The sequence below is a fragment of the Mustela nivalis genome (genome assembly GCF_964662115.1).
Source record: "Mustela nivalis genome assembly, chromosome: 9".
Taxonomy (NCBI): domain Eukaryota; kingdom Metazoa; phylum Chordata; class Mammalia; order Carnivora; family Mustelidae; genus Mustela; species Mustela nivalis.
Window position 1 is genome coordinate 114499882 of NC_139028.1, and position 25941 is coordinate 114525822.

The 25941-nt window shown below is 40.2% G+C and overlaps 1 protein-coding gene across 1 annotated transcript in view; it reads left to right on the forward strand.

Moving 5' to 3' along the window:
* The first annotated feature begins 3625 nt into the window (after nt 1–3625).
* TOP6BL (TOP6B like initiator of meiotic double strand breaks) overlaps nt 3626–25941 on the forward strand; it is a 98374-nt gene continuing 76058 nt past the window's right edge. Inside the window, exons 1-3 of the mRNA XM_082748621.1 lie at nt 3626–3752; nt 5830–5971; nt 11915–11968. Coding sequence (XP_082604747.1) covers nt 3723–3752; nt 5830–5971; nt 11915–11968 — 226 coding nt within the window. The 5' untranslated portion in view covers nt 3626–3722. The remainder of the gene's footprint in view (nt 3753–5829; nt 5972–11914; nt 11969–25941) is intronic.

Genomic DNA, 25941 nt, shown 5'->3' on the forward strand with positions numbered 1-25941 from the left:
AAAAGTCAGCACCACTATGGCTACCAGTGCCCCCACAACCCAACATACCTCTGCGAGAACATCCCTGTCTGACCCCGGATAGCAGAGGGAGGTGAGTAGAGAAGCTGCCCCAGATTCTGTGCTCCAGGTGGAGAAGGCCTCAAGAAGGTGAAGGGATGAGCTAATCTGAGCTTCCTGGCCCCATTTCCAAGGATGTGATTAGTGGAGAGGCACCTGGGACCTGCTCCATTTCAGGAAACCCGGTTATGGGAACTGGTGGGGGACAGACTTGGCTCAGGACCCGAGAGAAGCAGTTAACCCTTTCCTATTGCATGTATGGGAAACAGCCTCTTTTAATAGTTTCCCAGGGGGAAATAAACTTCTCAAATGGATTTACTTTTGCATCAGCCTCATAAGGGGGACCACGGGGATATTTTCCACTTAAGTTTCTATAGTCAATCTCTTCAGGGCCTCCTTAGAATGCTCTCAGGGAGCCTAAGCACAAGGTAGACCTAAGAGGTGTCTAGGAAAGATATCCACAGAGAGGGCACATTCGAAAGGGAAAGACAGCTTGGCAGTTCCTTAAATGTCACTGTTCATGGCAGCATTTCTTAGGATGTTCTTGGTTCCACTTAAATCCTTGGGCTTGGGTCAGAATCTTCAGATGGGGTCTCTTGTATCCAGACAGGGGATTTTTTCTCAGAATAAACAAGATGTTCAAAGCAGACATGCAACACTATTTCAAATACTGAGATGGGCAGAGGAATACAAGCAGAATTAATATGGCACTAAGTGTAAGGACTGGAGATAACTGGCCCCCTGAAGACACTGATAATAAGACCCTGAACACCAGGGCTGAAAATGTCCAGAGTAGCTTCCAAAAGCCCCTTGGCTGACCTGGTTGACTAAGGTGACCTTAACCTTGGGCAGGTCACTTAACGTCTTTGGACCTCAAATTTCTTCATCTATTTAAGATAATTGATAACCTCTACAGCCCCTTCTGACTCTGACATTCTATTGCTCTGAGGATAGGGTCTGAGTAAAAACAATTTTAACAATGTGGAGCCCAATAGTGTGTTAGTTACTAGACCCCAAGCAGGATGGGGGCACCCACTGATGGCTTAGGGAAGGTTTGGGAGCTGTGGCTCATTCAAACCTTAGTTTGTGGTAGAGGAGGGCATCTGAGTTCATTGGCTCCTTAGATTTTGAATGGAGGGGCTGGATTTTCACAGTAATGTTAATGTTCTCATACTATAGAACTCTGAGACAAGCAATCATATTCAAGTGGAGATGTACTGGGTAGCTGTAGGGGAGTGGAAAGAGGTGTTAAGAGATCTTGTTTGTTTCAGATTCTGGCCCTGTCATTTACAACTCACTGTCATACAAGCTCTTCTTGGAACCTCATCTTCATGTTTTATAAAACAAGGACAACACCTTCCATACAATGTTGGGAGGATTACTTAAGAAAAAGTGAAGATGGGCGCCTGGGTGGCTCAGTGGTTAAGCCGCTGCCTTCGGCTCAGGTCATGATCTCAGGGTCCTGGGATCGAGTCCCGCATCGGGCTCTCTGCTCGGCAGGGAGCCTGCTTCCTCCTCTCTCTCTCTCTGCCTGCCTCTCTGCCTGCTTGTGATCTCTCTCTGTCAAATAAATAAATAAAATCTTTAAAAAAAAAAAAAAAGAAAAAGAAAAAGTGAAGATCACGTAACACAGAGTAAATGCCCACCAAACGTTGAGACTGCATCAAATCTTGCCTAAAGGGGGCACCTGACTAGCCCCATCTGTTGAGTGTGGGGCTCTTGATCTCATGACATGAGTTCAAGCCCTATGTTGGGCATGGAGACTATGTTTAAAAAAAAAAAAAAAAAAAAAAAGGGCTTGCCTAACTGCAAGAGTTTATACTATGGAAGTCCTGATGGCAGCCCTCATATCAAAACTTCCCTTCCTCACTTCTGTCTACATCCTGTATGGAAGATGACTGTGTCCTTGGTCTCTGTCAGGCCTCCTCTGATTCTAGGATAGTGCTGGGTGTTCCACTGCAGGTTCATCCCTGAGGCTCACTCCAAGGCCAATGGCTGGAAGCCAGGAAAACCAACTCATCTGAAGTACTTCTACATTGGAAACTGTTCTCCACCCTTCATTCCCAATGCCACTCTCAAGGTGGGGCAATTCCTGCTGAGCCAGACTCTTTATGGGAGATGCTTTGAAAAGTCATCCTCAGAGACTTGGTTCCTCACTGATTGATAGCGAATATAGTGAAGATAGTTAAGTATCTCACAAGCTACTTGTGAGAGTGAAAAAACCGTGTGTAATGAGCCAGTGGTGTCAGACAACACGCAGTCATTCAGCAAACGTGAGCTCCCTTCTCCCTGGCAACTCCTTTGCCTAAAGGAATACTGGAGAGAGAAGAGAGTGAAAGGGAGAGGCAGGTTCCAACTCTCTTATCAAGTCTGAGATGGTTTTGTGATGAATTTTCCAGACATAAAAGCCACCTTTCTCCAGTAGGTCTACTGTGAGCCACTGAGATGGAGAGGGTGGTCAGTGGTGCTGAGCATGGACTGGCCAAGATTCAGGTCTCAGCAGACATGTTCTTTGGAGTGGAAGGAAGGCCATATACTGGACGGGCATTCTGATAGCTTCCCCCATCTGTTCTGCCCAATCCTGGCTTCTTGGAGCTGGGGTGGAAGAATTTCCCCTGAAGGACAGCAGCCAACACCCTGTACCACCCTTCTTCTTGGGCAACTCTTTGCCACACAGGAATCTCTCTCGCCTGTTTCTTTCAGCTGCCTGGGAACCAGCTGCCAGATTTTCAGTTTGGGCTCAAGCCCCGCTCACCTCATCCCTCCCTGAACCTGCCCAGAGTCCAGCAGCTGGTCTAGAGTAATACCATCCTTCCAGCTGGGAACACTCTGAAAACCCCAGAGCTTGTCGTGTCAGCCGGAGCCCGAGAAAGCCAGCTCCTGCGGTTGGCATAGTTAGTGCAGAGCCAAACGTGGGGCAGGACCTATTCCCCCGCGGGGGCCCTTCCACGTCCTGCCTGGGGCCAGCCAGGAAGCTCGGGATTAGGCTGGGGACATGCGTGGGGCAGGTTGCCAGATAAAATACAGGACGCCCAATTTTGAATTTCAGATGAGCGAAATATTTATTAGTATATGTATGTCCCATATAGTTCATGGGATAGACATATGCTTAAATTTTTTTAAAAAAATCTTAAATTCAATTTTAATTAGCCGTCCTGTATTTTTATTTGCTAAATCTGGGAACCAGAGGTTGGCCTAGGGCACTTGGGACAGCCCCCGCAGGAGGAGAGGCTGCTCAGGAGCCAAGAACCGGCTTGGGGATCCCGCACCGGGCCCCAGCAGCTTCTCCCGGCTGAGGGCTGCTTCTCCGCGGGACCGTGGGAAAGTCTCTTTCCGGAGGAAGGAGAGCCTTGGCCTGGCCCCATTCCCGCTCGCCTCGAGCTTCAGTCGGCGCCCGCGGGTTCTCCCCAGCTCGGCGGCCGACCCTCCCGCCCGCCCACGGGCCCTCGCGGCTCCCGGCACCTCCTCACCGCTCCTGGCAAGCCCCGGCGGTTCGCGGCCTGGGGGCGGTGCGGCGCGAAGTGCGCAAGCGCGGCGGGCCGGTGGGCGGGGCGCGCGCGCGCGGGCGGGAAGAACGCCCAGCGGCCGGGCGTGGGCGCCCGCGGAGGTCGACGTCCCGGCGGGCAGCCGGCGGTGGGCGTTGCTGCTGCTGCTGCCCCCGCGCCATGGAGGGCTCGGCCGTGGCAGTCTGCGAGGTGATGCCGGGGAGGGAGAGAAAACAGAAGACACTCTGGGAAGGGTTTTGTGAGGGGTCCGCGAAGTCTGGGCAGAAGGGTCTGGGAGTGCCTGAGGTGGAAATGAGGTGCTTCGGTGACAGCCCGCCGGCCCCACACGGGGCTGTGAGGAGCTAATGAGGGGGCCCCCGCGCAGAGAGGAACAGCCCCTCAGCTGGGGGGACGCCCCACCTGACAGCCCAGAAAACCCGGACCCCGGAGGCTGAAGTGCTGGCCAGGCGTTAGCGGACCGGGGTAGGGCGTGGAGAGCACCCGGGGAGCCCCCCCCCAACCCGGGCCGAGGGGGCGCGCACGAAGGTCGCCTGGGCAGCCGCGGGCGGAAGGCGGGAGCAGTGCGGGCTTAGTGGCAGTGAGCGAGAGTCGCGTGCAGCCGGCCGGTGGGCCACGGCGTGGGGCGCCTTCCTGGGTGGGGCCCCGAGCCGTCGGAGGATGGACAGGGGCCTCCCGGAGCTCCGACCACCCCGCGCGGGCCCGAGAACCTTCCCGCCCTGGGGGGTGGGGCGGAAGGCCCGGCGCCGCCACGCCACGTGAGCTCTCCCGGGGCGGCACCTTGCAGCCGCCGCCTGATGCGATTCTCAGGCACTGGTCTTGTAAGGGGAACGAGGCAGAACAGAACCACAGGCCAGACGGGGCTGACCTGAAGGCACGCGAGAGTTCGCCCGGTGCTCTTGCCTCCTCCGCTGTGCTCGAAGGAAGTTGGAGGATTCGATTTTACAGACGGCCGACGCTAGGCTAGAACCGAGGGCTTCTGACTCCCCGGCCAGTGTTCTTTTCCCAACCGCGCTCTCGCGGGTGAAGACCGTGCGGGAAAATCTTAACAGAGGGGAGCACGCTGCGTCCGACGGTTGTGAAGGAAGGGGTTAGATTGCAGGAACGCCTGGAAACCATTTTTATAAACTCTGGTACACATTAGGATCTTCATTCCCAAGGTCTCTTACTGAGATATGTTTGCCTTTAAGAAAAGGGGTACTTGGGGCGCTTGGTGGCTCAGTCGTTGAGTGTCTGCCTTTGGCTCAGGTCTTGATCCCAGGGTCTTGGGATCAGCCCCGCCTCGGGCTCCCTGCTGGGCAGAGTGGGGTGGGGTGGTGGGGGAGCTGGTTCTCCCTCTCCCACTTCTGCTTGTATTCCCTCTCTTGCTGGGTCTCTCTGTCAAATAAATAAATAAAATCTTTAAAAAAGAAAGAAAGAAAGAAAGAAAAGGGGTAATAATCTTCCCTAAGGTACCTGAGTGTGGAAGTGAGAGTGTACTTTCATAAGTGATGGAGTTAAATACAGTATATTTTAAATTTGTCTCATCAAGATTGAATGTTTTGTCTAGACATCTTGGAAACCTTAAAACTTACATTGTGTGCAGTCTTCACTGCAGATGAACTTATTCGAAATAAAAGCTAATGTCTATTAACCACTTACTATTATATACGCAGAGCACCGCGTTAAGCACTTTGCTCTTATTTTGTTTACATTTCACAGAAGCCATACCTGGTAGTTTTGTCTTCATTTTGGTAAATGAGGAAGCTGAGGTAGAGAGGAGTTAAATAACTTGCCCAAGGTCACATGGCACATCAGGGATTTGGACCCAGGCATCTGCCTCCAAAGCCAGTGCTCTTAACTTGTATTCTGATCTTCAGAAATGATGATTTAATGAAAGGTAAAGATGATTCATAGCTGGATGCTAGTCTTATTCATAATCTTCATATTGGTTTTTACTTGGGGAGAAAAAAAAGAAACAGGAAAAACAAACTCCTACACAATTTTTCCAAATTATTATTTCCAGATGAACTTACCCTTTGAATAAAGCAATTTATTGTCTCCATTTCCTCTCTTGTTGGGCATTTTGTTAATTTCCTTTGTCTCCTTTTTTATGTCACCTTTCTAGTTGTTTCTTCTGTAGACACAATGCTTTGTTCTGAACAAAATCTAAATCTGACATTTTGCAAGCAAGAATACTTTTTGGAAATTAAGATTGTTAACTGTGTCATAAATTTGATATTACCTTGATTTCTAAAGATTTGTTTACTTTGAATTGTGCCCTTTTCAGATTTTGAAATATTTAATAATTCACTGGAAGTGTGAAACAGCAGGAACATCAAAGGGAGCATTGCTAGAAGGACAGCTAGTGATTTCCATGGAAGCATTAAATTCTAAGCACCAAGAAAATACTCTTCATTGTGTAACAACTAGTAAGTAGATGAAGAAATATTGATTTTTCTCTCTTTGTTTTGTTATGATTTGTTATATTTAACTTAAAATTTTAAGTTAGTCAAAATCTTTTATCAAGTTATCACTTCAGGGTTATTCCATAGTTAAAATAAATAATTATGTAACAAGTATCTGGTGATAGATTTACAAGTGTGTTATACAGGAAAGGTGAGTACAATGACTCTTATCAGAAGACCATTAATTTTACTGGCTTAAGAATTCTTAGAAACTTAAAAAAAATTCTTAGAAACTGTCTCCTTGCTCTTGGTTTTAACCTCCTCTTTCATAGCAAAATTATATTACATTGAATTTTATCCTCTTTTACATGTCCAGCCTTTGGTAGTTGGAAGAGAGACTTCCAAAATAAAAAGGAGAAGAAATAATGATGAGCGGTGCATACCTTAAAAATCCCAACTTTGCAGTTAGTTTGAAAATAAACCTTTTCTATTTGGCTCTTTTTAAAAAAATATTTTATTTATTTATTTGACAGACAGAGATCACAAGTAGGCAGAGAGGCAGGCAGAGAGAGATAGGAAAGCAGGCTCCCTGCTGAGCATAGAGCCCAATGTGGGGCTCAATGACAGGACCCTGAGAACATGACTGGAGCCAAAGGCAGAGGCTTAACCCACTGAGCCACCCTTCCATTTGGCTTTTATCCCCTCATTATTTCTGCATATACTCTTGAGGGAAGGGTGATGCATGCATTGATTGTCTCTGGAACAACTAATTTTCTTCAGCTTTTGAAGCAATAACTTGTTTGGGGGTGTGTGTGTGTGTGTGTGTGTGTGTGTGTGTGTATCTATCTATCTAGGTTTCTTTGGGGGTGTGTGTGTGTGTGTGTGTGTGTGTGTGTGTGTATCTATCTATCTAGGTTTCTTTGGGGGTGTGTGTGTGTGTGTGTGTGTGTGTGTGTGTGTATCTATCTATCTAGGTTTACTGAAGGATACTTGGGGATGAAATTATCCCATCAGCCTTAGGGGAGTCATCCTGAGTACCAGCTGAGGCTGAATAGTACTTTAGACTCTACAAGACATTGTGTCACTGAACTGGAATGCCCTGTCTTCTCTTTGGGTACTAGTAGTACACATCCTTGAGAGAAGTATGATAGGTTGGTTTGCTCTTACTGTGCATGAACTGCATTCTGACTGGACAGAGTTCCCACCATGCATAAGAGAGTTTTGGTTAGCTAGATAGCTATGGTGATGCTGGTCTGTATATGGTTGTGTTAGTTTATGAATTGATTCTAATCCAATAAACTGGCCAAGGTAGCAGGGTTGAGGACTTGAGCCATAGTAGTAGCTTTTGGCAAAAAAACCAATTCCATAGGCATTTTGAGCTTAATGGACTTGTTCAGACCATGTGAAATATAGGGACCTTTTTATTGTCTTCATTGTCTCTCATCTTTATGTAATAATTTTCATAATTTTTTGGTAGAAGGAAGGGTGATACATGTTTATCATAAAGCATTCCAACATTACAGACACATATATTATGGAAAGGGAGACTTTCTAGTCTTTTCATCCCTTGATATAATTACTAATTAACATTCAATATGCCTTCTGCTAGATTTTTCTATGTGTAAATTCATAGTCTCTCACTATGAGAGAGGAAAGGCCAGATTGTGAATCTTCTGGGATGGAAGGGTAAGAGAGGTATCTCAGCATTTAGTCTTTATGTTCATTCAGGCCAGTTATTTTTAATACAACTTTGGTCCTCAACTCAAAAACCCATGCTTTGTCTTTATCAAAGGATAACCCTTTCTCCACTGCCTGCCAAGGTTAGGAAGGGTCAGTACCTAGAATGCTAGTGGAGCAAAGCATCTAAAGACCTGACTACTTCTTAAATTCATTTTTTCAACCAACTCTCCTTATTTTAGCTCCCATGCCACCTCTAATTCTGAAGGTTCCCGATTCTGCCATTCCTGAATCTTTGGGGGATTTTGTAGCGTCATTTGGGTTGTTTCTTGGCCGTTCTCTTTTTTGGATTATAATTCAATTTCTAAGGTCCCCTGAATCCTATCCCACTTGTCCTTCTGCTTTTCAGTTTCTAGAATTTAAATATCATCATCTTTGTTTCTTCTCTGTCCTAGTCGGTTTATTCCTCTTAAAAAATACCCCTTCTGTTGTTTTATTGCAGTTTCAGGAGGTGGTAGAAATAATGGGTATGTTCAATCTGTCATCTTTTTAAAGATTTATTTATTTATTTTAGAGACAGGAGTTAGAGAACTAGCTGGGGAAGGGCAGAGAGAGAGACTCGGAAGCAGGCTCCATTCCATGCCCAGCATGGAGTCCCAAAGAGGGCTCTATCTCGTGACCCTGATCAGAATCATGACCTGAGCTGAAACCAAGAGTCTGATGCCTGACCAACTGTGCTACTCAGGCGCTCCTTAGTCTGTCATCTTTGCTTGAAAGTATGAAGTGGTGTATTTGGTCTGAAATCTCTGATGATGAAAAACCATGTATTAGTTTTCTAGGGCTGCTATTAAAAAGTACCACAAACATAAAATAAGTTTATTCCCTCACAGGTATGGAGGCCAAAAGTCCAAAATCAAGGTCTAAGTAGGGTTGGTTCCTTCTGGACACTCTGAGCAAGGAATCTATTCCATGCCTCTCTCTTTTCCTTTGGTGATTGCCAGCAAGATCTTGGTGTTGGCTTTTAGGCGTATCACTTCAGTCTCTGCCTCTGCCTTCATGGGATAGTCTCCGTCTGTGTCTCCATGTAGTCTTAAAAGGACACCAGTTGGATTTAGGTCCACCATAACCAGTATGACCTCATCTTAATTTGATTACATTTGTGAAGACCCTGTTTCAAAGACATATTCACAAGTACTGGGGCTTAGTTCTTCAAAATCTCTTTCAGAAGCACAAAATTCAACTCACAACATGAGCAAATTTTATTGCTAGAATGACCCATCTATGAGAAACTGAAGAGATCACTACAGAGTTTTTCCATCAGTAATTGATGAAGTCTTTAACACATTATTTATTGCAGTGTTTTTCATAGTGTGCTACAGAATGTTTATATGAGTTATGAGGAAGGAGTTTGTATTCATATAAATTTGGGGAATGCTGATAAAAATCAAATGAGGGGTGCTGGGGTGTCTCAGTTGGTTGAGCAACCAACTCTTGATTTTGGCTCTGGTTGTGATCTCAGGGTTGTGAGAGTGAGCCCTACATTGGTCTCTGCACTGGGTGTGGAACCTGCTTAAGATTCTCTCTCTCCCTCTACTCCCCACCCTCCCCATTTGGTCTTGAAAAAAAAAAACCATTAAATGAGTTTCATTATATCTTCTCAAAACCTTTGATATGCTACTGTAGACCATGAATCTTCAAAAATGGGCAATAGTATACAATATTTCCCAAACATATTTGACCTCATAGCTCTTTTTAAAAAAAAAAAATCATTTGCTGTTCTTTAGAGGGAATTTTGGGGAATGCTGTTGTTTTATTTTATTTTATTATTTTTTTATTTTTTAAAGATTTTATTTATTTGACAGAGAGAGAGATCACAAGCAGGCAGAGAGGCAGGCAGAGAGAGGAGGAAGCAGGCTCCCTGTTGAGCAGGAGCCCGATGTGGGGCTCAATCCCAGGACCCTGAGATCATGACCTGAGCCGAAGGCAGAGGATTAACCCACTGAACCACCCAAGTGCTCCATTGCTGTTGCTTTAAAAATGATGTTTTACATATAAGTCTGTGTTGTTATCTTTGCATTTGAAGGATATCTCTTCATTACTTTAGTACAGAGACATTAGAAGGATAGCTGAAAATTGGGAGCTGGAAAGGGTGTGGAGCAGGCAGGATAATTGCTCTCTGAGTACATTCACTGAAAATGACCCATTTTCTTTCTTTCTTCTTCTTCTTATTTTTTTTTTTAAGATTTTTGTTTATTTCTTTGACGGAAAAAGCACACACACAAGTGGGGGAGCAGCAGGGAGAGGGAGAAGCAGGCCTCCCGCTGAGCAGGGAGCCCAATGCGGGACTCGATCCCAGGATCCTGGAATCGTGACCTGAACTGAAGGCAGCCGCTTAACTGACTGAGCCACCCAGGTGCCCTGAAAGTGACCTATTTCCAACAATAGTTGATATGGTACTTGTTAAAATTAAAAAGAATGTTTGAGGAGACAGTGTGACATATGCAATTGAGAATTATCATGGATGCACTGTGAGGTATATTGGTTCTATTTTTTTTTCTTATTAATGTTCAGTTCCTCAGTAATCACTAGTGTAGGCCTGCCACCACCTGCCATCCCTGTCCCAGTGATCTGCTCTCAAGTTAGAACCAGTGTTGTGCCTGTGAAGAATGTTAAGAAGAAAGATAATATTTTTTTAAAAAGATTTTACTTTTTTATTTGACAGAGAGAGCACAAACCGGGGGAGTGGCAGATAGAGAGGGAGAGGCAGGAAGCCTGATGTGGAGCTCCATCCCAGGACCTCACGATCCTGACCTGAATTGAAGGCAGATGCTTAACTGATTGAGCCACCCAGGCACCCTGAGATGATTTTTTTTAAAGATTTTATTCATTTATTTGACAGAGAGAGAAATCACAAGTAGGCAGAGAGGCAGGCGGAGAGAGAGGGGGAAGCAGGCTCCCTCCTGAGCAGAGAGCCCGATGCGGGGCTTAAATCATTCAAAATCTGGAAATGTAAAGCCCTGTTCTTTTTTTTTTAATTTTAAAGATTTTATTTATTTATTTGACAGAGAGAGAGAGATCAGAAGTAGACAGAGAGGAGGAAGCAGGCTCCCCACCAAGCAGAGTGCCTGACGCTGGACTCAATCAATCCCAGGACCCTGAGATCATGACCTGAGCTGAAGACAGAGGCTTAATGCACTGAGCCACCCATGCACCCTAAATCCCCGTTCTAATAGAATTTCAGTAGAACTTATTGTGATGACAGAAATGTTCTCTATCTGTGCTGTTTAGCACAGTAGCCATTAGCCACCCTTGGCTAATGACCACTTGAAATATGGCTAGTGTGACAGAGGAATCTTACTTTTCATTTGTTTTAATTTAGCTAAATTTAAATTTAAATTTAAATAGCTACATGTATCTAGTGGCTACTGTATTTTGACTGCACACATTTAGAGAACAATTGCCTCTCACTGTTCAGTTCTACTCAGCCTCTTTCCCCTGCGTGAGGAATATACATTTCTAGAGAGAGACACACACATTTTCATTGGTTCCTATAGCAGCGATTCTTAGATTCTTAACTGTGGGTTAACCCTCTGGGGGAGAGATGTTCAATTTAGAAAAAGTCTCTAGATGGTTCTGAGGGCATAGGTACCTGCTTCATTTTTCATCCTCTTCCCCTGAGGTATCATTGCTCTAGGGGCACCTGGCTGGATCAGGCAGTTGAGCATGTGACTCTTGATCTCAGGGTTGTGAGTTTGAGCCCCACATTGAGGGGTAAGAGTTTACTTAAAATTTTTTTTTTAAAAAGATTGTTGGTGTAAATGTTTTGATGTTCAGAGTTAGAACTCTAGATATGAAGAATTCTTACCTGGTAGTCTAATATTTTCTACTAGGGAATAAATTATTTAAAAGAAGGGCCAAATTTTTAAATTGAATCTTACACTGGAAGGTGAGTTATTGGCATGATATATTCTGATTACTAGCTATAGTTTGCACTCTTCCTATAATCATTTTCTCTCAGGAATAGTAATACCTAAAGAAGCGGTCTTGGTATTGGGAATAGGTGAAAAAGACTTGCCATTTAGTTCTCATCTCCAAAAAGTTATTCTGCTGCCAGAGAGTTGTTAAAGCCTCATAATGCTTCTTTGGTGTCTCCATTTTTAATAAACCCATTACAAAGTGGTCACCTTTTTTATGTTCTGTATCTATAAACTGTTTTTAGGCTCCCATTAGATTCTTTAGATAAATCTGTTTAATTGTTTGTGATATTTCTTTGTATTCTGTTTCTTACAGTTGCTTCTGCAGGAAACATTTACGGTGGTTTGGTTCTCAAGAAGTTCCTAAAAGGTAAAGAAAGAATTACTCTACTTTTGTGAGATTAAGTCTCTTCCTGGCAGTGAATTTGGTATTTTCTAAAACAGACAAACTGAATGATAGTGTTGCCAGATTTAGCAAATAAAAATACAGGATGCCCACTTAAATTTTAATTTCAGAAAAACAATGAGTAATTTTGTAGTGTAAGTGTGTTCCATGCAATATTTTGTCCTGTATTTTATCTGGCAATCCTACAGAAAGATGATGTATAAAATTGTATAGATACAGGAATGAACAAGATAACTAGGTCTCTAGCTTCTCTGAATACTATCTATACAACTTCAGGCAAAATTATCACAGATACAAAATAAAATTTTTGGTAAAGTATTTGTTTCCATCTACCTCAAAGAAATAATGCGTGGAGAAGGCATTATAAATTGTTTTGGCCAGTTTTAATACTGTACTCCACATGCCAAAGTTGGTGTGGTTTAGGAAGTTTTGGTGACCCTGGTTTTAGCTCTTCTTTCCTTTGACTTGAGAATAATCTAAACCAAAAGGATATATATTTATTTTAAGGAGATCAAAATGATCTGAGAATTGTTGTGCTTTCATGTTTATCTTCTATAGTTGTGTGGTTTGTAAATTATTTAATGGGCCTTTTCCTAATGTGTGGTTAATTTACAAATTTTACAAAAAATTTTTTTTGCAAGCTTATACCTTTTATTTAAAAAAGAATTTTTTTAAAAATTAACATGTAATATAGGGGTGCCTGGGTGGCTCAGTCATTGGGCATCTGCCTTCGGCTTGGGTCATGGTCCCAGGGTCCTGGGATTGGGCCCCACATCGGGCTCCCTGCTCAGTAGGAAGCCTGCTTCTTCCTCTGTCTTCCTCTGCCTGCTTCTTCCCCTGCTTGTGTTCCCTCTCTCAGTGTGTCTCTCTCTGCCAAATAAATAAAATCTTAAAAACGTATATAATGTATTATTTGTTTCAGGATACCGGTCTGTGATTCATCAGTCTTAAAAAATTCACAGCACTCACCGTGGCACATACCCTCTGCTGTGTCCATCACCCAGCCGTCCCATCCCTCCAGCAACCCTTGGTTTGTTTCCTGAGATTAAGAGTCTCTTTTGGTTGTCTCCTTCTCTGGTTTTGTATTGTTTCATTTTCCCCTCCCTTCCCCTATGATCCTCTGTCTTGTTTGTCAAATTCCTCATATCAGTGAGATCATATGATACTTGTTTTTCTCTGTGAGGTGAGTTTTTCCACCTTGTCATTTTGTCCAGAGAAGAACAGATGAATGAGAGAACAAAATGCTAAAAGGGTAACAATGACCCCAGAAGAATATACACAAAACAAATCAGAAGAGACCTAGAAGGTGGTCACTTTTCTGTTCATAGGATTGCTGCTCTTTTCTTTGATCTCCTGTTGAGTTTGTAGGCTGTTCAGAATGATTGGATAACTATCTAGCTATATTCCTGGGACCAGAAAAAATTTAGGTCCCCTGCTCCTCCACCATCTTGCTCCTCCTTACAAAATAATTTTTTTAAAAATTATTTATTTTTTTATTTGACAGAGATCACAAGAGTCAGACACTTTTTACCAACTGAGCCACCTAGGTGCCTCTGTATCCTAAATTCTTAATGGACCTCAGCTTTTTGCTCTGTGAATCTTATTTCTTTCTTTTAAAAATTTTTTATTATTTATTTTTAAAAAAGATTTTATTTGAGAGAGAGAGCTTGTGTGTGAGTGAGGGAGCATGAGCTGTGGTGAGAGGAGGGCCAGAGGGAAAGGGCCAAGCAGACTCCATCAAGAAGGGAGCCTGATGCGGGGCTCAATCCCAGGACCTTGGACCACGACCTGAGCCAAAGGCAGACACTTAACTGACTGAGCCACCCAGGTGCTCCCCCATCTTAGGTTCTTCTTGGTGTGCACACATTTGAAGGCAGTAATTGTGGTGGACAATAGCTCCATAACAAAAATTCTGTGAAACCTTGAGTAGAATGTTCTCCTGTGGTAATCATCATAACGACGATTCATTGAGCATTAACTATACACTTAGCTTTGTGCTTGACATGGAGGGGTTATAGAGATGATCAAGACAGATTTGGTGTCTTCCTTATGCATACACCTAAGATCTTTTAATCAATTAATTCTACTGCCTCCCAAAGCCTATGTCTGGAAGAAAAGGAGAATCAGCTTATTGTCCTGGAGAGATTGCTCTGATTCTCAGACTTTGAGAAGCCCGAGTCCAGCTTTAAGAATTATGAGTTAACTACCTCAAAACCATCTGGCCTATTTATCAATCTTTAGTCCTCTTCTTTTTTGAATTCTGCCATTTGGGTGATCAAGGAATGGAAAGATCATTCTTAAGGCAACTGCTTTAGTTAATATGTGTGAAAATGCTTTGAAAGAAGTGCAAATCCATGTAAATAACAGGGAGTATGTTGTTATTAGCACTAAGGAAGTAATAGGAATATTTCCTGAAACAAGCCTATACTTAACACACCTGTACAGTCAGCGATCAGATTGTATCTAATATAATTTCTTCAATTAATATTTGTGAAAGTGCTTTGAGAAAAGTGAAAAACCTATGTAGGTACAAGGGAATGGATTTATTATCACTGTTAATACCTGGAGAGAAGATTTTGAGTTGAATTAGGGTATGGAATAACCACCTGTTATTATGTTAACACAAAATTTAAACAGTTTGTGTCATGGTAACTTAGTTTTAATTCTTTTAAAAGCTCACAGCAATTTTATGCATATTTATTTATTTATTTATTTATTTAAAGATTTTATTTATTTATTTGACAGTAGATGGAGAGGCAGGCAGAGAGAGAGAGAGAGAAGCAGGCTCCCTGCTAAGCAGAGAGCCCGATGCGGGACTCGATCCCAAGACCCTGAGATCATGACCTGAGCTGAAGGCAGCGGCTTAACCCACTGAGCCACCCAGGTGCCCCTATTTATTTATTTTTATATCCTTGGTGATAAGGTATAGGTGGCTAACTTTTTGTATTACATATCAATTAGACAATAAAAATTGAGTCATTTAATCATAGTTAATCACATTTAATAACCAACTTCAGCCTATTTTCCAGGCTCATAATACTAACCTCCAGTCAATAATGCTATTTATTTTACTAATTAGTAATAAAAATGACTCCGTGAAACTCACAAAGGAAATTGTCCAAGTTTAAGATTTAAATCCCTTAGCTCCTTGGTTTATGCACCATTAACTATGGCTTTATTACTATGGTTATTTATTTAGGATTCCTATAACATTATTAATGAATTGCTTTATTTTTTAAAAAGATTTTATTTATTTATTTGACAGAGGAAGATCACAAGTAGGCAGACGGAGAGGGTGGCGGAGTTGGGAGGGGGGAAACAGGCTCCCTGCAGAGCAGAGAGCCCGATGTGGGGCTTGATCCCAGGATCCTGAGATCATGACCTGAGCCCAGGGCCCTGAGATCATTACCTGAGCTAAAGGCAGAGGCTTAACCCACTGAGCCACCCAGGTGCCTCATAATGAACTGTTTTAAATTGGTCCATTCACAAGTCTTTACACTGTTTAATTAGCTTCATTAGAAAGTTTCTGATGGCTGATTCATTAACCATCAGATTTCCAGATGTTAAAAAAAATTAATTATCTATATAAAATTAACAGTATGCCTCTGAATTCACCTTAACTATTTTGTTCTCTTCATTGCTTGGTTGTTGTTTCTCATTGCCTAAAATAAGGTCTGATCTCTCTTTGGGGAACTGTGCTGTTGTAGAGCCATCCACCTTTAATTTTCTTCTTCAGTCTGTTCTATCAGGATTGTATAGGTATTTTTCACTGGCTCTGGAATACCTCTATTTGTATACAAACAGGCTCTTATTTTGGGGTGTTTTATTTATGTTGGAATAAGAAGTAATCAAGATAATCTCTCCTTTTTACTTCCTCTGTATGGTTTATGTTCTCTTTCTTGCTCACTTTATTCTCTGCTTCCTAACTGTTCTTACTTTTATCCTGAAAACATTTAATTGAACATCCACCTTGCCACAGGAAGTCATAGGGAGAGGTAGATCTGAAAATAAAATGTAATGTGATTATCACATACTATACCAGAGTATAGTACTGTAATGGAGGTACGTAAATTCAAGGTGCTTCTTTGGTAACCTAGAGGATAATCCTTAAAGTTCAGTCACCCATATACCTTTCTTCCATTCATTATTCTGTATTATTATTCTGTATTTACTTCAGATAGCTTTTCTACTTTTAAAAGTTTTAATATCAATTCTATGCTGATGAGATTTATTTTTTTCTGTCACTAATATGTTTTCAGCTTTGATTGTCAATTAAACTATTCCATTTGAAGGTTCCTTTGAAATATATGTGCAACATATCTGAAATGGGTTTCATTTTCTTGCTACTAACTTGCTCTGTAATGTCTCCATTTCTTTCAGTGATACTAACATTCAGAATTTTCCAAGCTTATAAATTTTGAGGGTTTTTTGGCATCTTCTTTTTTCTTTTCTCCATTATCTAATCTTACTGAACTTTGGTTAGTTTTCCTTTTATTGTATAGGATTATTATTTATTCATTTATATATGAATTTAAATATTTCTTTAAGTTCCTACCTTGATGACTCCCAGTTGCTTATTAGGATAACACCTCAGACCAGATGCTAGGTCTCTGTCAATTAGAATAACTTTTGTACTTTGAAGGATGGTGTCCATTAGTATAGACAAATTCTTAAGTGTTTAAAAACTCTCATTACTTCATATTGATATATGCACTATTATTTTGTGTGATATGCTTATCCATTTATATATAGAAATCCATTTTATATCCATTATATATCTGCTTACCCATTTATGTAGAATTACTTCTATCATAAAAATCTATTTAGCAAAATATAATGATTTTAGTTTATCCTTCTTGTCCAGATCTACTTCCTATCATGTCCTATGCTAGTGAAAAAAAGTAAAAAAAATAAAGGGTAGAAGAGAGTGATAAGATGAAGGAATATGAAAAATCTTGTGTTTATAGGTCCCTGTTTTGCTGTTTTTTTATTCATATTATTTTGATTTCTTTTTTATTTTTTAATTAGCTCCTCCTCATTCCCATGTTTATTGACATAATTTAACTCTTGTAAAATACAGCTTAACCAGTCGTGTTCAATTGTTTTTCCCAAGTCAGAAAATTTACAGCCTTTTTTTTTTCCTTCAGAAAGAAAACTAGATAAGAATACTAATCCTTGAAAGTAGGGAAGACAGCTGTGCTATTGATGTATAGTTATATGATTATGATAGTCTAGTTTTTACCTCTTTGTTGTGTTCCCTTTTGCTGCCAGGGGGATTTTATAAAAAAGTTTAGTTTAATTTTGTCCTCTTTGTTAATATGTTGTGAAAGGAAGTGGAAAGTCATCCTTTTTGTACATTAGAGAGATTGATGGGTCCAGGCTTGCTGATCACTGAGTGAGAAATTCATGATGGTGAACTCTTGGATGTCTGACCTAATACATATTTTTAAACCTGAAATTCTCATATTCAAAGATTAAATTCTATTTTAATTTTATGTCTTACAAGATCAGCAAGTCTAAGACTCAGTACTCATCTAACACTTTTTCCCCAGGAGCTCATTTTGTAGACATGATCTCATTCATTCTCCAGAGGTAGGTCAGACTTACGTGTTATCATTTCTTTTTCTGAGATGAGGAGACTGAGTTTTACCTCAGCCTCATATATTAAATTTAGAAGCAAGAGAAGAATTTGTGGGGTCATAGGACATTGGTTACCCTATGAGTCCACATTTAATCCTAAAACTTTTGGTACATCCAAAACAGTCTCTTGCTGCTAAATTTGCATAACATGTAGCAAGATTTTGTAAAGAGAAGATTGATTGGAGATCAAGAGAATTATTAAATTCTCTTTTATAAAATTATATAAATTCTCATATATTAAAATAAATGAATTTGTTAGGATGCCTGACTAACTCAGTCTGTGGAACATGCAACTCTTGATTTCAGGGTTGTGAGTTTGAGCCCCACGGTGGGTATAGAGATTACTTAAAAAATAAAATCTTTAAAAAAATGAATTTGTCGTCTTTTGCTTCCTTAATATTTATTTTCTCTTTTCCCTGTTAAACGTATGTAATCATACTTCACTATTGAGAATATATTCAAGATTTGATATGAAGGGAAAGGAGATGGAAAAAACATGAACATTGACATGTTTCTTTTCCTTTTGAGGTAGGGTAGGTGGAGGAAGAAGAAAAGGAGAGCTCTTAACATCAGAGATCCTGGGAGTTGTCTCATCCTGTAGGCAAGTGGCCTTTATTCAGTAGTTAGTGGGAGCTAGCCTACATTGTACCTGCTTTGGCTTAAAATCCTTGGACTGTTGTTACTCCTCATTGTGTAATCAAGTGGGCACTTATTGCTCCAACTCTGGCCTCTTGGGTTATATCGCTTTCATCTCCATAGCAGATCATGTTAGCAGCCTATGGCAGTGAATTTGGCTGGTATGGGAAGAAGGGACATTTTGAGTATTATTTCCGGAGTAGACTTTATGGTTACCCACTTAGCACATTTAAAAAAGTCATATGACACTATATATAACAGTTAACTCAAAATGTATCAAAGACCTAGATATAAGAGCTAAAACTATAAAACTCTTAAACAAGAAAATATAGGTGTAAATCTTCATAGGACATTTAAAGCACAAGCAACCAAAGAAAAAATAGATAAATTGGATGTCAACAATATTAAAAACTTTTGTATTTCAAAGAGCACTATCAGGGGGCCTGGGTGACTCAGCCATTGAGGGGCTACCTTCAGCTCAGGTCATGATCCCAGGGTCCTGGGATTGAGCCCCACATTGGTCTCCCTGCTCTGTGGGAAGCCTTATTCTCTCTCTCCCACGCCCCCTGCTGTGTTCATTCTCTCCCTGTGTCTCTGTCAAATAAATAAAATATTAAAAAAAAAAAAAAAGAAAAAGCACCATCAGGAAAGTGAAGAGATAATAATTACATGATGTGATGGAAGTATTAGCTTAGGCTAGGGCAGTAATCATTTTGGAACATGTAAGTATCAGATTTACAGGTTGTACACCTTAACTTTACACACTGTTATATAGCAATTGTACCTCAATAAAACCGAGAAAAAAAATTTTTTAAAAGAGAGAAAAGACAACCTACAGAATGGGAGAAAATATTTTCAAATCAAGTATCTGATAGGAGTCTAATTTAATCCAGAGTGCAAAAACAACTTTTACAACTCAACAATAAAAAGACAACTAATTTTAAAATAGGGAAAAGATATGAATAGATGTTTGTTATGAATTGAATGTTTGTGTCCTCCCAAAATTCATATGTTGAAGCCCTAATCCCCAATGCAAGGGTATTTGGAGATGAGGCCTTTGGGAGGTAATTAGGGTTAGATTAGGTCATGAGGATGGGACCTTTATGATGGGATTAGTGCTTTTTTTTTTTTTAAGATTTTCTTTATTTGGGAGAGAGAGAGAGCATGAGAGGGGAGAAGATCAGAGGGAGAAGCAGACTCCCCATGGAGCTGGGAGGCCAGCGTGGGACTCCATCCCAGGACTCCGGGATCATGACCTGAGCTGAAGGCAGTCGCCCAACCAACAGATCCACCCAGGTGCCCCTGGGATTAGTGCTTTTATGAGAAGAGGAAGAAAGAGTAATATCTCTCCCAAGTGCACCTACCCAGGAAAAGCTATGTGAGGACACAATGAGAAGGCAACTGTCTGCAAGTGCTCTCACTGGGAACTGAATTGTTGGCACCCTGACACTGGACTTCTCAGCCTTCAAATCCGTGTGAAGTAAATTTCCACTGGTTAAGCCTCCTAGTCTGTGATACTTTGTTATGGCAGCCTGAGCAGGTGAAGACAACATTTATCTATATAAATGGCCAATAAACCCATGAGAAAATGTTCAACATCTTTTTAGGGAAATGAAAACCAAAACCATAATGAGGGGTGCCGGAGTGGTTCAGTCAGTTGAGCATCTGCCTTTGGCTTGGGTCATCATCTAGGGATCCTGGGATTGAGCCCCGCATTGGGTTCCCTGCTCAAGCGCGGAGCCTGCTTCTCCCTCTCTCTCTGCCCTTCCTCCCCACTCGTGTGTCTCTCTCTCAAATAAATAAAATCTTAAAAAAAAACCATAATGAGATACTACTTAATACCCTACTAATATGACTGTAATTTAAAAAGTAACAGGTATTGATAAGCATATTAATAACAGGGACCCTCGTACTTTGTTGGTAGGAATGTAAAATGGTGCAGCCACTTTGAAAAAACAGTTTTGAGGTTCCTCGAAAAGAGTTAAACATAGAGTTATCTTTACTCAGCAGTGTCCACACAAAATCTCATGCACTAATATTTATGGCAGCATTATACATAATAGCCCAAAACTGAAAACAACACAAATGTCCGTTAATTAATGAGCGAGATGTGCTCTATTTACACAATGGAGTAGTATTCAGCCATTAAAAATAATGAAGTCTTGGTATATGTTACAACATGGATGAAAATTGGAAATACGCTAAGTGAAAGAAGCTGGATACAGAACGCCACACATTGTATGATTCTATTTATATGAAATGTACAAAGGAGAGTAGAGGGAGAAGGGAGGAATGGGGGGTTAGTATTAATGGGTATGAGTTTTTCTTCTTGGTGTAGTGAAAATGTTCTGGAGTTAGTGGTGATTGTTGTATAACCTTGTGAGTGTACTAAAAGGCACTTAGAATAGTGAAATATATGGTGTGGATTATATACCAGGTTTAAAATAAATCCCCCCCCCACCAGTGTTTATAGCAGTACTATCCATGGTATCCAAAATATGGAAAGAGCTCAAATGTCCATTGGCTGATGGGTGGTTAAAGATATGATATACACACACACACATGCACATGCACGCACACAGGCTGGAATATTCCTGAGCCATCAGAAAGAATGCAGTCTTGCTATTTGCAACATCATGGATGGAAATAGACTGTATTATGCCAAGTGAAATAAGTTCGAGGAAAACAAATACCATATGATTTCACTTGTGGAATTTAAGAAACAAAACAGGTGAACATAGGGGAAGGGAAGGAAAAATAAGATAAAAACAGAAATGGAGGCAAACCATAAACTTTTTTTTAAATTTTTAATTTTTTATTAACATTTAATGTATTATTTGCCCCAAGGGTACAGGTCTGTGAATCACCAGGTTTACACACTTCACAGCACTCACCATAGCACATACCTCCCTAATGTCCATAACCCAACCACCCTCTCCCTGTCCTCCTTCCCCCAGCAACCCTCGGTTTGTTTTGTGAGATTAAGAGTCTCTTATGTTGTGTCTCCCTCCTGATCCCATCTTACTTCATTTTTTCCTTCCCTACCCCCTAAGCTCCCCACGTTGCCTCTCAAATTCTTCATATCTGGGAGATCATATGATAATCGCCTTTCTCTGATTGATTTATTTCGCTCAGCATAATACCCTCTGGTTCCATCCACATCATTGCAAATGGCAAGATTTCATTTCTTTTGATGGTTGCGTAGTATTCCATTGTGTGTATATATCACATCTTCATCCATTCATCTGTTGATGGACATCTAGGTTCTTTCCATAGTTTAGCTATTGTGGACATTGCAGCTATAAACATTCGGGTGCATGTGCCCCTTTGGATCACTACATTTGTATCTTTAGGGTAAATACCCAGTAGTGCAATTGCTGGATCATGGGGTAGCTCTATTTTCAACTTTTTTAGAAACCCCATGCTGTTTACCAGAGTGGTTGCACCAGCTTGCATTCCCACCAACAGTTTAGGAGGGTTCCCCTTTCTCTGCATTCTCGCCAGCATCTGTCATTTCCTGACTTGTTACTTTTAGCCATTCTGAATGGTGTGAGGTGGTATCTCATTGAACCATAAGAAACTCTTAACTATAGGGAACAAAGGGTTGCTGGAGGGGAGGTGGGTATGTGGATGGGGGGTAAACAGGTGTTGAGCATTAAAGAGGACACTTGTAATAAACACTGGGTGTTACATGTAAGTGATGAATCACTAAATTCTACCCCTGAAACTAATACTATACTATATGTTAACTAGCTTGAATGTAAATAAAATTTTAAAAGAAAGAAAAAAGAAGTAGTTATATGAAATTGACATTTTTTGAACTGTCATTTTCCCCTTTCCTTCTCTATATTGACACTGCTTCTGGCCTCCCTACCCATGGTTAATTAACCACTTGGGCCAGTATAATCCCCTGCTGCCTTGATTTTCTATCTTTCCTTACGGCCTTTAAGCTTGAATAAACCCCTTCTGTTTGTTTTTCCCATTCTTATTTCTAAGCTGCCAAATGTTGCTAGTATAAATCATAACTCTGGGCACACTACAAATATAAGTAGAATTTTTAACTTTATAAGGGTTTTCAATAATTATTTTATTTATTGAAAACCCTTATAAAGTTAAAAATCGTTTAATTTTGATACTGTATATTTCAACCTACTTGAACTCATCTAAACAAATTTACCTTCTGTTTTTACGGGGAAGATTGAGATTGTCCAAGTGGTATTTCTTTAAATTCTCTTTGTAACTTAAATTTGAAATACCAAGTTGTAATGAGAAAATCTGTCTATTAGCTTCATAGGCTTAGACAAATCAGTCTTATGGCAACTACTTCATCTGCAATATTATCTTTTCAGAAGTTTGACTGTATGTAGAACCTAATTTGTAATTGTTTTATTATAAAATGCTTTTATATTATAAGGAAGTGCTTTTGATAAAGTAGGTATAAGGTATTTATTTAAAAAGTTCGTACAAAAAGTTCACAAACTTATCTAAATGTCTGTAGTTAGCCTTAAGATGTAGAATAAATATTGGGGTACCTGGGTGGTGCAGTTGATTAAGCACCTGCCTTCGGCGAGAGGTCATGATCCCAGGGTCCTGGAATAGAGCCCAGTGTCACACTTCTTGCTCAGTGGGAGTCTCCTCCTCCCCTGCTCATGTTTTTCTCTTTCTCTCTCAAATAAATAAATAAAATCTTAAAAAAAAGATGTCAAATACATTTCGAAGAATACTGGTTGTAGTCCTGACTCTGACATTAACTACTTGGTGTGAGTTTGGTTATCTTGATCTTTTTGTACTTGGGATTCTCAGAATATAAAATGTAGGGTTTCACAGTGTAAACAAATTTCAAGATCCAGTTTTTAAATTCTGCTTTTCATCTCTGTACCTTAATTTTCTGATATATAAAGTGAAAAACATGGTCTCTTTCACAATTAGCTTTAATTTTGTAATGAGAAACCAATTTTTAAAAGCATAAAGCATCATGTAAATAAACATGAACATATTCTATATTTCCAGAAGTATTTCTCATCCTATAAAAAAGGATAAATGTGCTATTTCTCTGGGCTTTAGTCCCTTCATGTTGAACCTATGTCACATCATTTTTGCTATTTAAATCTTTGCCAATGTTACACTGGCTTCTTTGCCCTATGTGCATATGTTACCAAGTCTTTTCCAGTCTTAGAAAAGAAGGAAAAAAGACAACCAGTCCTCAATCCTACTATTTTTCTCTTTTCTTCCGTAAATTTAAGGGAGCAATCTCTATTCACTGCTCTTACTTATTCTTTTTCACTCAATTCCCTAGTCCCTTATAAATTAACTCTTCACTTTAACCAAATATATTTATTGTAGAACTGCAGGAAAATGTAGTAAAATATAAAGAAAAAAATAAAAATTGTAAGTCCACCATTCAAGGCTAATAATTTTTAACATTTTGATGGTTTTTCTTGCAATCCTTTTTCTTTTTTTTTTTTTTTAAGATTTTTTTGTTTGTTTATTTGTTTGACAGAGAGAGATCACAAGTAGGCAGAGAAATAGGCAGAGAGATACTGTATCTTTTGGAATTATGATATGGTGTTTAAAATCTGTTAATATGATGACTTACAGTGGTAGACCTTCTTAGGAAAGAGGTCTGACCTTATGAAAGAAGGTAGACCTTCTTATGAAACATCCTTGCAGTTCCATCACAGTTTTATCATGAAGTTTTATATATCCTGGACTTAGCTTTTACATCTGTATTCTCAGTGAGATTGGTTTCTGTTGTCTTTGTCCTGTTTTGGTAGCAAGATCATTATATTAGCTTTGTAAAAATGAGTTGGATAGGTTTATCCATTTCTGTTATGGAACTTTTTATATCTGTTCTTTGGAGATTTGGTAAAACTAACCTGTTTAAAAAAAAAAGTCATCTGAACCTGGTATTTTGGGTGGAGGAAGGGGAGTGGAAAATATTTTTTATAACAAACTTGTTTTCTTTGATGATGTTTGGTTTAAATTTTCTGTTTCTCCTAGGGTCAATTCCATATATATATATATATATATATATATATATTTTTTTTTTTTTTTTAAGGTAAGGGAGGGGTAGAGGGAGATGAGAGAAAATTTTATGTGTGGAGACCAATGTGGGGCTTGATATCACAACCCTGAAATCATGTCCTGAGCCAAAATCAAGAGTCAGGCACTTAACACCCTGAGCCAGCTAGGCTCAGTGTATTTAAAAAAAAATATACGAACACATACAAATTATTTCTTACTCCATTTCAGTCATTCATCCAGTATATATTTATTGAGCAAACTGCTATGTGTTAGGCATTTCATTTTATTTTTTAATTTCATTGATACATTTTTATGATTTAAAAATATTTGTATTCTTATCTCTTTGGGATCTATGTTATTTTTTTGTTTGTTTGTCTTTAATTTGACACAGAGAGAGAGATCACAAGTAGGCAGAGACAGGCAGAGAGAGGGAGGAGCAGGCTCCCTGCTGAGCAGAGACCCTGACACCGGGCTCGATCCCAGGACCCTGAGATCATGACCTGAGCTGAAAGCAGAGGTTTAACCCGCTGAGCTACTCAGGCACCCCCGGGATCTATGTTATTTTTGTGCCTTTTTCTTAGTGGTGGTGATCATTATACTAATAGCAAACATTTCATTTTATACATGAAAAGGTGAAGTAGCTTGTTCAATCACAAAGCTAGTAAGTGGTTGAGTGGGATATATGAACCTAGACAGATTGGCTGCAGACACTCTTACCCACTATTCAATAGTAATATGGTTTACTCTATAGTATACTATTTTGCCCCAGGTTTGCCTATGATATTAGCTTTTTACATAACCAACTCTCGTTTATGCTCAATAAATGAACAGATACTAATTTCTCTCTTCCTTTGACAACTTTTTACTTTACTCTTATACCACAAGTTGAAGAAATCTATAGCCTGTATCACATTTGGTGGTTGAGTTGTTGAGGTTGTGTGAAGAAGCAGGTGTACGTTTGGAAAAATGATCAAGTTTTTTCTCCCTTCATTCTCAACTTACATCCTTTTGGTTTGGGAACCAGTAGTAGTATGAGGCTCAAATGTATATTCCCTTGTTGGAGACTTGAGTGATCATATCTTTCCTTCCTGGAGCCCACTGAATATGCAGCAGTGGCTACTAGTCTCTCTACCTTTTTTGAGGGAGTAAATGAGGATTTGACACAATATTTTTTAAAGGTTCTGATCCATTAAAATATTCTGCTTTCTATTTCTTTCTCTAAAGCATGTCTGGGGAACACCTGGGTGGCTCAGTTGGTTAAGCGTCTGCCTTCGGCTCCGGTCATGATCCCAGGGTCCTGGAATTGAGTCCCACACTGGGCTCGTTGCTCAGCAGGGAGCCTGCTACTCCCTCTGCCTGTCACTTTCCCTGCTTGTATTCTCTCTCTGACAAATAGATAAAATCTTAAAAAAAAATAATGTCCAGGGTTGTTTTATAATGTGGAAATAATTAGCCAATTTAACTAATGACATCAAGCCACAGAGCCAACCAAAGAACTTTTCATCTTTTGGCTTAATTGGCTTCCTTCTTTAAAATGCTTGATATGGCTGCTTTATTTACTGGTACGTTATTTGCAAGCATTATGATAAAGTTATGTTAAAGGACAGGAGTCAGACCAAGTGAGACCAAATAGTTAC